General features: G+C 59.0%; 1 protein-coding gene across 2 annotated transcripts in view; it reads right to left on the bottom strand.

The window, feature by feature from the left end:
* Nucleotides 1-169: 169 nt before the first annotated feature.
* Nucleotides 170-14,609, bottom strand: part of AGAP3 (ArfGAP with GTPase domain, ankyrin repeat and PH domain 3) — a 148,306-nt gene continuing 133,866 nt past the window's right edge. For both annotated transcript variants that reach the window (XM_055803964.1, XM_005230913.3), the window contains exons 14-18: nt 4,298-4,452; nt 3,668-3,758; nt 3,090-3,312; nt 1,770-2,025; nt 170-1,483 (exon numbers count right to left, since the gene is read on the bottom strand). In XM_055803964.1, the coding sequence (XP_055659939.1) occupies nt 1,256-1,483; nt 1,770-2,025; nt 3,090-3,312; nt 3,668-3,758; nt 4,298-4,452 (953 nt within the window). In that variant the 3' untranslated portion in view covers nt 170-1,255. The remainder of the gene's footprint in view (nt 1,484-1,769; nt 2,026-3,089; nt 3,313-3,667; nt 3,759-4,297; nt 4,453-14,609) is intronic.

Raw genomic sequence — 14,609 nt, 5'->3', positions numbered from 1 at the left:
GCCATGCCCAGTTCGGCACAGGACTGCTGTTACCAACTCCCAAGCAGGAGGAGAAAGGGCCGAACGTTTGTCAGTCTGGGATGAAAATGCACCAACCTCACAGGGCAGGCAAGCAGCAGACTGGAGGCTGCACTGGAGGCCCAAAAGGCAGCACACAGAAAAGCTGGCCTGACAGGAGGTGGGTTGCTTTATTGGCCTTTATCTCCTTGGCTGCAGATAACACACACAGGGCAACTCATGGCAAAGAAACAGTATATACAGAGTGTCCATATAAATATTTCCAATGTACATTTTATACACAAGTGACAGAGACGTTCCACAGCAGCGTCCAAAGCCTTGGGGTTCCAGCACTCAGCTGCAGGCTTGGCCCAAAACCAAAGGGAGATGCTCGTCTCTCTCCTCTTGCTCAGCCGGAGACCAGCCCCACCTGGGCAGCAGCGGGAGCCAGCAGGGATGCTCTGATGGAGACACTGTGTATGGCTTTGGGGCTTGAACCTGGAAGGACAGTGACTCTACAGACAGACAGACACAGCTGGGGATCCTGGGGTGATCATCCTCTTCCTCCTCTATGGCACCAGGGAGGCTGGAGAGGCCTTTGCCCAGGGGCTGCGTGGGAGAGCTGCTCCCTTTGCATCAGCACATGGGGAGTGGTACCAGCGAGCGGATCCCTCGCCGCACCAGCCAGAAGCAGAGAGAAGCACTGGGGTGCAGTGGAGTAACATGCACCTTCTGCTGCCCCTCACCTCCTCAGTGCACCAGGGGTGCATAGCAAGGCCGACACAGGAGGGAGGGCAGGACGGCAGTGCCCAAACTGCCCTACTGTTGGGGACAGCAGGTGCAGCAATCGCCCTCCTCGGTACCAGCAGAGGAAGGCCACACACCTGAACTGCCTTCAGCTCCTCTATTATCTATATGTGTGTGGTGGGGCGCACCGAGAACTTGCCTCTTCCCCCTGTACCGGTCGTGAGAATGGGGTGTACTAGAGCCCCCATCCCAGTGACTGTGAGGGAGCTCCTCCACAAGCTGACAGCACTGGGTCTGCACAACTCCCCCCCAACCCAGCTGCATGACAGGAGTCCACAGGAACCAGCGCAGAGGAGCAGGCTGCTGGGTCCCCGCCTCCTCCCGGCCAGAACAGGGGTCTTGGTGGGGGCTGAGCACAGCGGACGGCCTGGCTGTGCTGCTCTCAGACCCGCTCCTGTGGCCCTGGTCTCCTGGAAGGCATCTGTGCTGCGAGCACAGGGCCCGTGAGGAGCTAGACAGCACTGGGGCTGGAGCCGAGCTCAGCTGGCACCACGGTACAGGCATTGTTGTTGGCATTGGTGTTGCGGCGGGGCAGGCTGGGGGTCAGCGTGGTGACGGCACTGTCGCTGGGGCATCCGTGCTGCAGCAGGATGTCGATGCACTCCTGGCTGCCAGCTCGCCGGGCGTAGGCCAGCGGGGTCAGGCCCCGAGCATCCTGGCTTTTCACGTCTACCCCGTACTGTGCAGGAGAGAAAGCAGCCGGTCAGTGGCACCCAGGTGCCATGCAGCCCATGGGCACGGGGGTGGCACAGCAAGAGCACTGGCAGAGGCAGAGAGGCTCTGTGGCACTGGGGTGGGCAGGGAAAGGGAGATGGGAGGGTGGGAAGGGCAGTGCTAGGAGGCATGTGGGGGAGCCCACGGGACGGGGGATGGATGAGGGGTGTTGCGAGACCTGGGAGTGGGGCAGTGCTGCACCAGAGCAGGGCCAGAAGCACTGTGGTGGAGCCTACAGGGCCCTGTCTTACCCAGATGAGCAGCTGCGTGAAGACTACGTTGGCCATGGCGCAGGAGAGATGCAGTGCTGTGCGTCCATCTCCATCCCCGTAGGTCTCATTCACTTCCTCCTTGGTGCCATGGGCCAGGAGTGTCACCACAAGGCGCAGGTCATCCTCTACCACAGCCCGCAGCAGCTGCTGCCCCAGCGGGATGTCTGACTGGGGCAGAGGAGCCAGGAAGAGCTTCTGCTCATACTTGGCCCGGATCCAGCGCTCCTTCTCCTCCCTGCCAGATGGGACACTGTCACTGTCACAGGTGGGCCAGCCTGCCTGGGCCCCACATGCAAAGGGGCATGCATGCTGGCACTGCCACCCTGAATGCGCCCCGTGTTAGCAGTGAGCATTTGGCACGCCTTGCGTAAGCCCCTGCTGCAGACACTTCCCCTGCTGTGTCCCCCCACACCCACGGCTGTCACTGGGGCTCTGTCATGGTGCTCCAGACTCATACCCAACATGCACTTGTCTCACTCTCTGCGTATGCTGTGCACTTACATGCATGTGCAGCAGCAGCACCGTCCCACACCCAGACCCACACCTGCCACTGTGCAAAGGGACACCTGCACCTCCATGTTGGTGACCCTACACTCCCCTGTGGGCCCATTATGTGGCAGTGTGGGGACTATCTCCGTCCCATACTTGTGTGTGGGCCATGGCCAGCGGCAAGAAAAGGTTAGCTGCCACACATGACAGCCCAGTGCCACGGGAGGCATGTTATCACTGCTGCCGTCTCGCCTGGTACAAACAAAGGCTGTGGCAGCGTCCATCCCGCCTGGGGCTGCGGGGCCGGCGGATCGATCTGTGCCGTGCCGCCGCTATCTGCTGCCATTCTATCCATCTGCATCTGGCGGGCGGCCATCAATGCCCTGCGTGGAGCATGCTCACTCCTGCCGCCCCCTGACCCGCTCTTATCCGTTGATAAGCTGCAGAATGGGCTCTTGTTGGGATGAGTGACAGGAGAGTCGCTTCGATAGGGACAGACAAGGGCCTGAAAGGGATGCACCCTTGAGACCCGCACAACGCTGCCAAGCCATCTCTGTTAACCCCTTCTGCTTTGCAGCCAGCGACGGCTCCAGCAGCCACTGCACGGCCATGGCTGGCCATGAAGACCTGCTGGCCCACCAGGACAGTGGCAGGGGGCGTCCAGTGCCCAGGGAGCAGGCAGGATCCCTGGAGTACCTCAAGGATTCCTGCTCAGCTGACTGGATGGCTGCTTCCAACCTCCTGTGGTGCCCACAAGCCTCCTGGAGTGGTTGCCTGAGAAGCACCTCTGCAGTTCCCCATCCCCCTTACCGACTGCTCTCAGGGGTGGGCTTGAAGTAGCCTTCCACTGTTCCTTCCCAGACAGCATTGGCCAGGGCGTTGCCGATGGCTGTCATGACCATGAGAAGCTCACTAGGCCAGTCGTCCAGGTCCAAGGAGCGCACACGGGACAGGTGGGTGCCCAGGTTGCGGTGGATCCCGGAGCACTCAATGCACATGAGGGAGCCCAGGTTCAGGCTTGCCCAGTCTGGATCTGAGGGCAGTGAGATCAGAGGGGAAGAGTTAATACCACCGCAGACTCACCAGCCTCTCTCCTACGATCCAGGAGACCCATATTTGCAGGCACCTGCCCACCAGAGCCCTTACAAGCCCAGTGTCCCAGCAGCACAGAGAGGGAGGGAACCCAGGCTGGTCAGCAAGGGGTCACAGAGCAGTGTGCAGGTGGATCCGTACCCCACACCTCAAGAACGGGTTGACTGCGGGAGAGGACGAGACAGCTCCCAGAGTAGGTCTCTTTGGGGTAAGAGAGGGGGTGGCTGGGGTGGAGACCCCTCCCCTCCCTGGATGAGTGACCCCCCCTTCCCTCCCAGTGCAACAGCATCACTTACTCGGTGCATCGCAGTCCACACAGAAGCTGTTCCCACGTGCAGTGCGGACAGCCTGCATGGCCTGTGCGTCGCTCTGGCTGCCCAGCCGAGCCTGAAACACAACACACGGGGTCCCCGCTTACTCAAGGCAATCGCCCCGCCACACGCCCTCGCATCACCACCCCAGGAGCCTGCTGGGGGGCCGCCACCACCTGGCTCCCGCAGACCCTCCCCGGCTCTGCTGCAGGAGGGGTGTCCAGCACAGGGACCCAAAGGACAGCGTCTTGAGGGAAGACTGATCCGTAGCTGCGTGGGTGCTGGAGGAGCAGGGGGTGGTGGGCCAGAAGCAGAGCGAAAGGCAGAGCTGTCCAAGGAGGAGGCGGACAGTGCAGGACTCAGCCCTTACAGGATGCGGAGAGCTCCTGGGGCCCAAGCCAGGCTGGGGAGGGGACAGGGAGCTCAGAGAGGTGACGGGAAACCCGGGGAGGGGTGCAGCACAGCCCCAAGGATCGGACTCAGCCCTGACTGGGAGCAGAGGGATCAGGATGGGATCCAGCCTGGACAGAGAGGGAAGGCTAAGGCAGCGATGGACACAGCAAAGCAGATGCCAGAGAGGAGGGAACAAAGCAGAACTCAGCTGAGGCCTCTTACCTTATTTTTGCTGCTCTCACAGCCCTGCAGGCTGGCCAAGATCTGGCTCTCGATGGCCTGGACCCAAAGCTCTCGCTCCTCTGATGTTGAGGCCTCAAAGAGCCATGTCTGGCCCGTTAGGGACACGATAATGAACTCAAATGGCTCGTCTGGTTCTGGAAAAGAAAGGTGTGCCATGACATGTGTCAGGGAAGGAGGAGGTCTACCGGCTTCGCAGGGCGTGAGCACACAGACAGACCCCCGTGGGCCATGGCTGTGCCCCTGTGTGGGCAGGACCGCTGGCAGCAGGGGTCTGCAGGAGAGACAGGGAAGAGCAGGCAGAGAGCGCCTGCAGGGAGGCACTGGAGCTCTGCGCCAGCCAGTCCCTCCTGCTGTTCACACAGCTCCTTGTGCTCCAGCTCCTCTAGTGTGGGCTGGCCCTTCCTTTCACACCAAACATCAGCAGCCTCATCACTCCCCACCATCCTGGGCTGGGAAACCCAAGAGGCTGTAGCACTCCTGGATGCTGCCTGCCCCCTGCTCTCCATGCCCTGAATGTCCCACCCTCGGAGGAAGCTGCTGACCTCTTGAGCAGTGAAATAAGCTTCTCTGCAGAGCTGGTGTCCCCCAACAGTCCCATCACCCCCACTGAGTGCTCAGTGCCTGCTGACAAGTGGCTTTAGAGGGACAAGGCTCTGCAAGCTGAACCAGGAGATGCAAAGAGTGTCCTCATGGTGAGCTCGAAGGCAGCTCTTCACAGTCCCATGCATCAAGAAGGGGCATCATCGCCAGCTGAGGAGCGCAGCAGGGTAGGGATCCCACGTGGCAAGACCTCAGTGCCTGGGCACTCCACAGACCCACACGATGGGGCACAGCCACTGTCTTCCCATAGAGCGGCACTAAGTCACAGAGACCCAGGCGGGAGGCACGGAGAGGCAAGAGTGATGCCATTCTCAGCCCTGCCACCTCTCAGTGCCCTGCTGGGCAGGCAGCCTCCGACTCCCAAACCTGCAAAGCTGGTGGCCACAGGGGTTCATGGAAGCTGGCCAAGGGGAGCTGCTTCCACGAGGCAGCAGGGGCAGCAGCAGGGACGCACGCAGGGCAAAGCAACTGGGAAGCCAGGGCCAGGCAACTTGCTTCTCAGGCACCTCAGCCGCTCCTCCACACAGCACCGGCATCTGCGCCCCGCAAGCAACCCCAGAGGATACAGCCTCAATGCCGAAGCACTTCTCTGGCTGTGAAACACATGGGGACAAATTCCTGACTTTCCATCTTCAGGGAAGATATTTTTGGTGAGCCCCAAGGGCTGCTCAGGCTGCCAGGCACTGAGAGGCTGGGTACAAATGGAAGCATTGGCATCCCTACAAACACAGGCTGCCTGGTGGGTTTCCAGGGAGAGTGTCAGAGCACAGGTACCTCTGCGCTGGGTGGCTGAGCCAGCAGCAGAGATGTGGGATGGTGAAAATGTGTGAAAGCACCTCAGGCCCCCCGGACCTAAGAAAACAGCCCCCAAACAACCAGGAGCCTGCTGAAAGCCAAGGCTTAAAATGTGCTTTCCTCACTCTGACGTGGGCTTGTCAGGCTACTGCTCTGAGTGCCATAACTCCCTCCCAGTGCGGGCTGCCAGAGCTGCGCTCTGGCCTGCCGCGGGCTGCACCAAGTGGGCCCCTGGGCCGCAGGTTTACATGGGGTGCCTGGCCTCAGCTTTGCACCCAAGCACCAGCATTTACCTTTTATTGCCAACTTCAGTAGTTAGTGCAGTAAATGACTTAACTAAGCGGGGCCTGAATGGAATGACTAATAAACGTTATGTCACAGCACACGCTTCAGCTCATAGCAAAATGATTTGTAATTACCTAATTAGCGTTATGCAAATAATACCCTCATCTCCATAATGTGCCTTCCCAGCTCTCTATTAAAAGCAGGGAGTCAACTGCACAGCTCCAGAGACAGCAAGGAGGCTGAGGGGCCCAGCCTGGTCCGCAGCAAGGTAGGGCCGTGCTGGCCTCGAGCCTGGTGGGGTCCGTGCCTGCTGGGGCAGACGCGGGGAGGCAAGCAGAGGGTGTCTGGAGGGGGTCCTCTCCTCTGCCTGGCTCCCCCAGCAAGCTGTGTCTGGAGGATTCCCTTACTGCGGTGGGAAGCAGCAGGAGGGCAGTGACTGAGGAACGTGCTGCAGCTTGCAGCACCCCAGCAGAGCTAACGAACAGGTGCAGAGGCCATCAGCCGGGTCCCATCAAGGGCACTGCCAACCTCAGATGCTGCTGCTCTGCCTGGCCCCAGCTGAGCAGGGCTGTGTCCACAAACACTCTCAGAAAGTGGGTGCAGCCACGGGAAGTCTCCTCAAGGGAAGACAGCTCTGATGGGAGGGGTGGGAGAGCACAGCCCTTCCTCTCTTGCAAGTGCTCTTTCCAGGCTCTCACCTCCTCCACAGGCACCACTACCTACGTTAACAAGTACCGGGCACTCCGCTCTCTTTCCCATCACACCCAGCTACTTAACCCAGAACAAACCGACGGTAAAATGCTGCTCCGGCTACTGTGCCATGGTGGAGAGTGTTGTGTCACTCACACAGGAGGCTTAGGGTCTTGCATGTCATGGGGGTTAAAAGTGTGAGTGACATCTGGCTGGAAAGATGCCTGCCCTTTGCTGCTGCTGAGAGCACTCCATGGTGTGTCCTGCACAGATCCCAGGAGTAGCCACAGGGGCTTGGAGATCATCAGCACTGATGAAATGGACTGGTGCAGGAATGCAAGGCTTGCTCTCCACACCAGCAGGCCCTTAGGAGGATTGAATGACTCCAGGATGGCTGGCTCTCCAGGTGAAGTATCAATTGGCTTGCCTTTCCCAGATAGGAAGGGGAGGCTGTTTCACTCAAGTCACCTAGAATCAGCTCGGGATCCTTCTTCTGGGGAAAGATGCCTGCAACTGCCTTTCTCCTGCTAGGAATGAGAAACTCTGGGGCATCAGGAGGAGGACAAGGCTGCAGGGTGCAGGCAGTCAGTCACGCTGCCGGACTGTGATGCACTTGCCTAACCGGGACATCCAGCTCGCCCAGCAGCACTTTGCCCATTTCCAGCTCTCAGCTGCAGAACAGACCCCAGGGTCCCTGCTCTGGGGAGCTCCCTGCAGTCAACGTGCCTCCTTCCCTAAGGAAGTTTGCTGTGGAGACTCCAAGGACACCAAATCCCAGCTCAAAAACAAGATTCTTGGAAAACACACAGCTGGTAATTTCTGAGTACTGGGAGAAGAAATAACCAGACAACATCCAGGCTAACAGCCCTGCCCTCTTGGCTAGCTAGCACCATCCTCCCTGTGAGCACTGCCATACCATGGGCATGGGCAGGGAGCACCCAGCCACTGATGGCAGCCAGCAGCCAGGCGATGTGGGAACCTACTACCCAGGCCCTGCTCAGCTCCAGCCCACTCACAAGCAAGCAGCTGCCCCCCTCTTCCACCGCCCCAACCTGTCACTGCGACCTGCAGTCCAGGGACTTGAGCACTCCAGCTGTTCTGAGAGACATCCCCTTCCACCTCTGCGGAGGCTACAAGAGAGCGAGGATCAAGCCCCTGACAGCTGCAGCATCGACTGCTGCCCAGGGCGAAGGATTAACAGCCAGGAAGGAAGAAGCAGCACTTCTTCCTGGGGGCAGCAACTGCCCAGGTGCTTGAGGCAGCATCTGCAGTTCCCAGATCTCAGATTGGGCCACACTGTTGGAGCAGACACCAACAAAGCCACTCCTGGGGCATCGTGACATAGAATGGGCCCTATTCTCCTTAAATCTCTCCCACCCTTGGTCTGAGCCACCTGTGGCTGCTGTCAGTGTGCTGCAGAGTCCAGGCCAGTTGCCTGGACCTGGCAAGTACTGGATGCGCTTCAAGTGCTCCATGCTGCTGAGCTGCTTCTGCTGCCACTAAAACAGCAGCAAGCAGGTTGGCACAGTCCCTGGCACACGCTGAGGATCCTTGCCATGGGCTCGCATGACTCCATCATCCTTGTTCCTTTCTCTTGCTTGCTCCGTACCTCTCCAACACCCATGCACACAGGAATCCCAGTCCAAGCCTTCCTGCACCAGCGTACTTCCCAGGAGGGACAAGGCTGCAAATGCCTGCCTGCAGCGCCTGCATGCCCCAAGGCTCGCACGCTGCTGCTCCTCCAAGGCACGGCCCCTCCACCTCAGTTGCTGTGCCAGGGCTCGGGGCACTGTGTGTACTGTGTATGCACTGTGAGCTCAGGACGCTCACAGAGGAAGGGCAGGCAGCTCCCTCCTGCCAGGCTCCCTGCTGGGCTGCCCACACCTGTCCGCTGACAAACAGCAAGACTTCTGAGGCTCCAGCCCCACTTGGACAGACTATCCCACTGTCACAGCTCAGGGGCATCCCGGAGCCCTGGGGCTGCCCAGTCCCAGCCCTGGCAGCAGTCCCAGCCAGACCAAAGCTCCAGCACCATCTTCGCAAGCTGCAGGGCCTCCATTCCCCTTCCTCCTTTGTGCCTCACGGATTCCAGCTTTACTCCTAACAAAGGGCCTGTTGCTCTCAGCAGAGCCTGGGAAGAGCTAACAAAGGCAACAGCTTTTCTTCCACACTAAGGCTTCTTTCCCAAGCAGAATCACTGCGTCCCTTTCCCTGCAGCAACACAGGACGGCACTGCAAGGCCAGACCTCTTTGGAGGCTTGAGCGCAGCATGGCTATGGCAGGAGAGCGGGGGGGACCTGCGGGATCGCACCCTCAGATTTGCATGCAGGGTTTGGCAGAGCTGGGAAGGGAATCCAGGACTTGGGAGTGCCTTTGAACAGTGTGCAGACCCAGCTTCTTGGACGGTCTGGGGCGAGTTCCCGAGCTCCCTCGGGGCCCACACAAGTTGAATCAGACTCAAGTCATAGCTTGAGGGAAAGTATGGGGCCTTCTCAGACCTTTCTGGGGAGAAAGGAACAGCTGTCTGATGGGGCAGGGGCATTTCTGGCCAGATGAAAGGGTGGCATAAAGGAGATGACCTAGGCAGAAGGATTCAGACTACCTCTGTTGAAGCAGAGTTGGCAGAATGCCCTTCCCTGCACCATGTGTAGGGCACAGCCTCCTCCCTGGTGGCCAGAAGAGCCCCAGAGCTTGCCAGCTCAGACTCAACAGGGCTAAGGTCCTGGAGGAAGCCACTCCTACAGGAATGGGGACCCCTTTCCAGCTGCCTCAGGGTAGAGGGGCTATCCCAGGGCCAGAAGGCAGAGCCCATCTCCCTGGCCCTGCAGCTGCCTGCAGGAGTGCTGGTGGGAGTCCATTACGCCAGCTCCATTAGAATTAGTGGGCAGCGGAAATGAACGCGCTTGTCTCTCTCTTGATGATTTTTTGATGATGTTTTAAAGACTGAGCTCCGTGAAGAGTCGCTGAGCAGAGTTCAGTGCAAGCCGGCTCTGCTAATGGGCGTTAACCCCGTGACCCAGCTCCAACGCTGCCCAGCAATGTGTGCTCCAAACGAGAGCAGAATTAGCGAGGGCACTGCGCAGCAGCCGGGATGGCCCAGGCTGTGCGGCACTCAGACACCTGACTCACAACTGAGTCTCCAAGCTGAGGTGGCTTGAGGACTTCTGCAGCAGCTGCAGCAAGGTGATTAGCCCTCACGGCATTACCCTGCAGCAGCCTGCTGGGCTAGAGAGGGGGGAGGCCAGCAGCCCCCACTGCCAACAAGCTGCCTTGGGAGGAAGCGTCTCCTTAGGGCAGCAGATGAGCTCCACAGGGCTGGCAAGAAATGTGCCTGTGCATGCTGCCAGGAACCAGCACAAAGCGAAAGGAAGAGGGTAAGAGAAGAGCCCCACCAAGAAGCTAGGGTGAGACAGGGCTCTGCTGCCCAAAGGTGCCCTAGGGCTGAGCTGCCCAGCAGACTGGTGGATGTGTCACGGTCACCTGGGGAAGCAGCAGAGGATGTTGGAGAGGAGAAGCAGCATGGTGAGGAAGGGAAGCAGTGGTGTCCCAGGAGTGCTGCCCTTACAACTGGTGCCAGGACCGTTCTCTCTGCTCACAGTGGGAGGAAGCACAGCTTTGGGCAGAAGTGGTACATCAGGGTGGCTAAAAACACCTTAGCTTTAGCACACAGCTGGGCGCAGGGCTCTGTCCTGCTCTGTGAAGAGCTCAGACTACATGCCGCATTGATGCAGAAGGGGCCAGCCTGGAGACCCCACTGTACGGAGTCCAGGGAGTGGCACGTCCCACCTCCTTCCCCAAGGCCACCCTGCTTCTCCCTGGGGTGTGGCATGAAACCTTAGGCCAGTGTGTCTCCCTGGAGAGCTGCAGTGGGACAGGCTGGCCACATCCCACACAGGTACCCAAGGTGACCCTGCACAGGTTGGGGCAGCACTCTCAGAGCACAAGCAGTGACACAGGGCAGGCTGCATGCCTACCATGACACAAAGCAGTTCTGCGGGGAATGGACGCAGAAGATGGAGCAATGCCCCTCTAGTCACTTTGGGAGATGTGGAGTGATGCTCCTCACCCAGCATGGCAGGATCGTGCCTCTCTTGGCACTTAGGGACAGAGCTGCAATTCTCTTCCCACACAGGGCACTGGATAGAACTCGCCCACGCCAGCCTGCAAGACACAGGGCAGCACTTCCCAACCCAGCGGGCTGGACAGGAGAGAGCTCAGCACAAGGGATGGTCAGGAGCACTTCCATGCCAGCGCACCAGGAACAGAGAATCCTCCATGCCAGCCAGCTCCCCAGCTGGCTCCTTCCCTGGTGGGATGAGACGCAGCCCCTGCCCTGCACGCAGGACCATGTGGGACGCCCCTCCCTACATCCCAGCAGGTTCAGGAAGGCAGAGCAGGATCCCGTTCAATCTCAGTAAAAAGAGCAGTGGAGCTCACACTGAGCCGTGCCCTGCTGTTGAAGCAGAAGTCCCCTCTTTCACCTGCACTGTCCCCCAGCTTCCAGTCACATCCCACCTCCCCTTTGCACTGCCCTTCTCCTGCTCCTGTCCTCTCTCCCACTTGGAGCTGGCATAGCAGAGGTGCAGCCTCTGGCTGCCCTGGCGAGGGGGTGGGAGGAGGTGGGGGGACGCTTCCAGTGTGTGGGGTGCACGGTGGGGAATCAGGGGCTGGTCCTGCCTTCAGCGCAGGGAGTCCCTGGCCCACAGCTCTGCTCTTGTGCTGCCAAGTCTGTCCAGAGTATCCAGGAGCAGGGCAGCCAGCAGGCCCCCCAGCCCCGGGATGCTTGTTTGCAAGCTGCCACTGTACCACATCATTATGAGGTGTTTGGGATATCAACAAATTAGCAGGCGTCTGGGAAGAGAAGGATGCAGCACCATTCGTAAATGTCAGCTCGCTGCCTCCTCATTTTGCAGATCATTAAACCCAATATTCCTAACCTGTATTAGTGCAATGGGGACAGGCCCCCTCCACATTGACAAGCCACCAGGAGAGCCACAGCAAGAATATTGCTATGCAGATCCCACAGTGCCTTCTGTCCCAGTGCCCCCAGACCCCAGAGAGCCCCAAGCTGAGCTAGCACATTCCGACCACCCCGTGCTGCCCGCCCTGCCCATGGGGGCATGGCGGGCTGGGGGTGGCAGGGCCAGGGAGGGCTCTGTGCAGCAGCACTGGCAGAGATGGGCAAGCTCAGCTGCGCACAGAGGGCATGCCGTGGGGTACCAGATGTGTGCGGGTGCATACACATACATGCATGCACATTTGGGAAAGGATAGCAAAGGCAGTTGAGGCTGCATGTCAGGAAGAGAAGGTGCTCCTGTGGGACTGATGGGCAGGGGGGGTCACTGCAAGGGACCAAGCATGTCATTTCTGTGTGTATGATGGGGTGGATGCCATATGGGGTGCAGTGTGTGCAGACAGCGCAGTGGGGCTGGGAAGCAGCAGAAGGACCATGCAGGGTGCGTGCATGCATCAGGGCAGGGGATGACGCTGTGGGCACACGAGGGAGGGCATGGGACAGTGCAGGCTTTATAGTGCATGTGGAAGCTTGCTGCAAGACACACCGGTGGGGCTACGGCTGTGCACACAAGGGTCTCCCAGAGGGGCAACACAGAGCTGTACGAGGTGCCCCCCAGGAATCCCAGAACGAGGTGGGTGTGGAGCTGATGGAGATGGGGGATCAGCTGTGGCATGGCTATGCCCAGGCACGGGCTGCTTTCCTCCCACCCAGGACACAGCAGGGAGCTCGCGGGGTCTGTAATGAGCAGGAGTGACTTGTTAGCACTGAATTAAGAGGCCTGGTGGAAGGAAGTGCACGGGTGACACAAGCTGCGTGGGGCAGGCGGGAGCTGAGCAATAGCAGCTGGAATCCCCAGCAATCTGGTAAGCGCAGCTCAGCCTCGCACTCCCAGCTCACCGATATTGGCCTCCGACAGCCCCCGACAGTTGGTATTAATCATGCACATCGCCCCAACACAACTCTTTACTGGCCATCAATTTCCCGTGGGTTTTAAAACTAAAAAACAAAGACAAAACCGCGTCGTTTGGCCGCCACTGAGAAGCACATTAAGGGGCTGTCAGCTTCTCGACATGCACCCTGCATCACTCTTTAAGCACATGAGAAGTTCATTATCCCTGGAGCTCTGGCAGCCATGGGGATGCTAGCGTAGGGAGCGTCGCAAAGGTGCTCCTGCCATCAGACATGCCTGGTGGCTCCCAGGGTCCTCCTGGCTGCCCAAAACAGGAGCCTGGGGTCCCAGGCAGGGAGGGGGCACAGCTGCAGCGGGGGCTCTGGGCTTGTCTGTGGCAGGACAGGGCACTCCTGGCCACAGCGCTTTCCTGGGCTTTGATCTTGAGCAGATTTTCTTGATGGTCCCTGCAGGCTGATGCTGCAACCCCACCATGGTGATGAGCATTTCTGCTGCGAGCATTTCTGCTGCAACATCCCGTGACAGCCTGACACCACATTTGCCAGCCTGTGGGTGCTCCCTGACAGCCTGAGCCATACTCTCCAGTTTGGTGACATCCCCGGCAGCCCAATACCACGCTTGCCATAGTTTGCTGATGCTCCCTAGCAACCTGACACTGCGCTCTCTTTAACATGCGACCATGTAAAAAAGCAACAGCTCGTTTGATTTATGATACTTCAGAACAACTAAGATTCAATTGCTCTGCACGTCCCTGGCTCTGATTACCTCCTAAATGAGATAAACTGATGGCAATTTATCCCCAGACCTCACCAACTTTCCCAGGATGCTAACCTGAGATGCTCATGCCCTGCACACGTAGGCATGGGGCTGGGTGCATGGGAAGGCAGCCCGGCTGCAGCCCACGTTCCTCCGCACTCCCCTGCTGCTGTTGCTGCTTCTGCCTGGGAGAGGCTGTGACCGAGGGCTGAGCCTGACACCTTGCCTGTGCCTGGCCCACCCAAGCTGCTGCTTTGGGGGTTCCCAGCAGCGGCACCCCCCAAACTGGCAAGGCTGGCATGAGCCAATGGGGAGCACAGCTGTCCTGCTCCCAGGCCGGTGTGCCCTCCTATGCGGGATGAGCACCATGAGGGATGGCAGCTCTACCACAGGGCACGGCAGCCCTGCTCTCTGCACAGGGATTTTTACACTTTCACCTTGCTGACTATGTGAAAGCAAAAAGCTCTGATTATCCTGTTACGAAAAAAAATACTGTAACCGTTCAAAAGCAGCTAAAAAAGATTCAAGGAAGAATCAGACATACGTATGGACACCAGGCCATAACATAAGTCATCAGTCATGTTCCTGATGTGGAGCAGCGCTCAGCCCCAGGTTCACAGCTGGAACCAATAGCTGACCATCAAGACATCAGGATGGGACCTTGCATAGAGGCTCATTATCTCTTATTTGCTTGTTGCCAGTTTCCACTTCTAAAGCAGGCTGCCATGCAGGACAGTGACCTGGGTGTGACTCCAGTCTCGTGCTCGCCCAGAGTGTCTAGAATGGAGACAACCCAAACATCAGTCCCACAGTCACTCCTCTGCATCTGCCCTGGGCTGCCTGCCTGCTCCTGGTGACCCATCACGGTGCTGAGCTGCGTCAGCTCTCGGGGCATCTGCCCTGGGCTGCCTGCCTGCTCCTGGTGACCCATCACGGTGCTGAGCTGCGTCAGCTCTCGGGAGCAGCCCTGCTGCTGGGAGCAGGAGAGAGACAAAATGCATCACTCAGAGAGGGTACCATGAGCAGGGAGACCCAGTGCCAATCAGACGTACGGCAGGTGAGGGGATTGTCTGCCTGAAAAGGAGCGTGTGATAGGCAGCTCTGCAATCTGTATTGAGCACAGGGGGGTACAAGGACCCCTCCTGAACAGAGATGTCCTCCTCTCCCCAAAATGGAGTATACAGCTGTTTGCCACTGAAACATCAGGCTGGCTGCAGCAGGACCAAGCTGTAAACCTT

This window comes from Falco peregrinus, chromosome 5 (assembly GCF_023634155.1).
Source record: "Falco peregrinus isolate bFalPer1 chromosome 5, bFalPer1.pri, whole genome shotgun sequence".
NCBI classification, from domain to species: Eukaryota; Metazoa; Chordata; class Aves; order Falconiformes; family Falconidae; genus Falco; species Falco peregrinus.
Note: the sequence above shows the minus strand (reverse complement) of the source record. Positions and strands in the feature narration are given on the sequence as shown.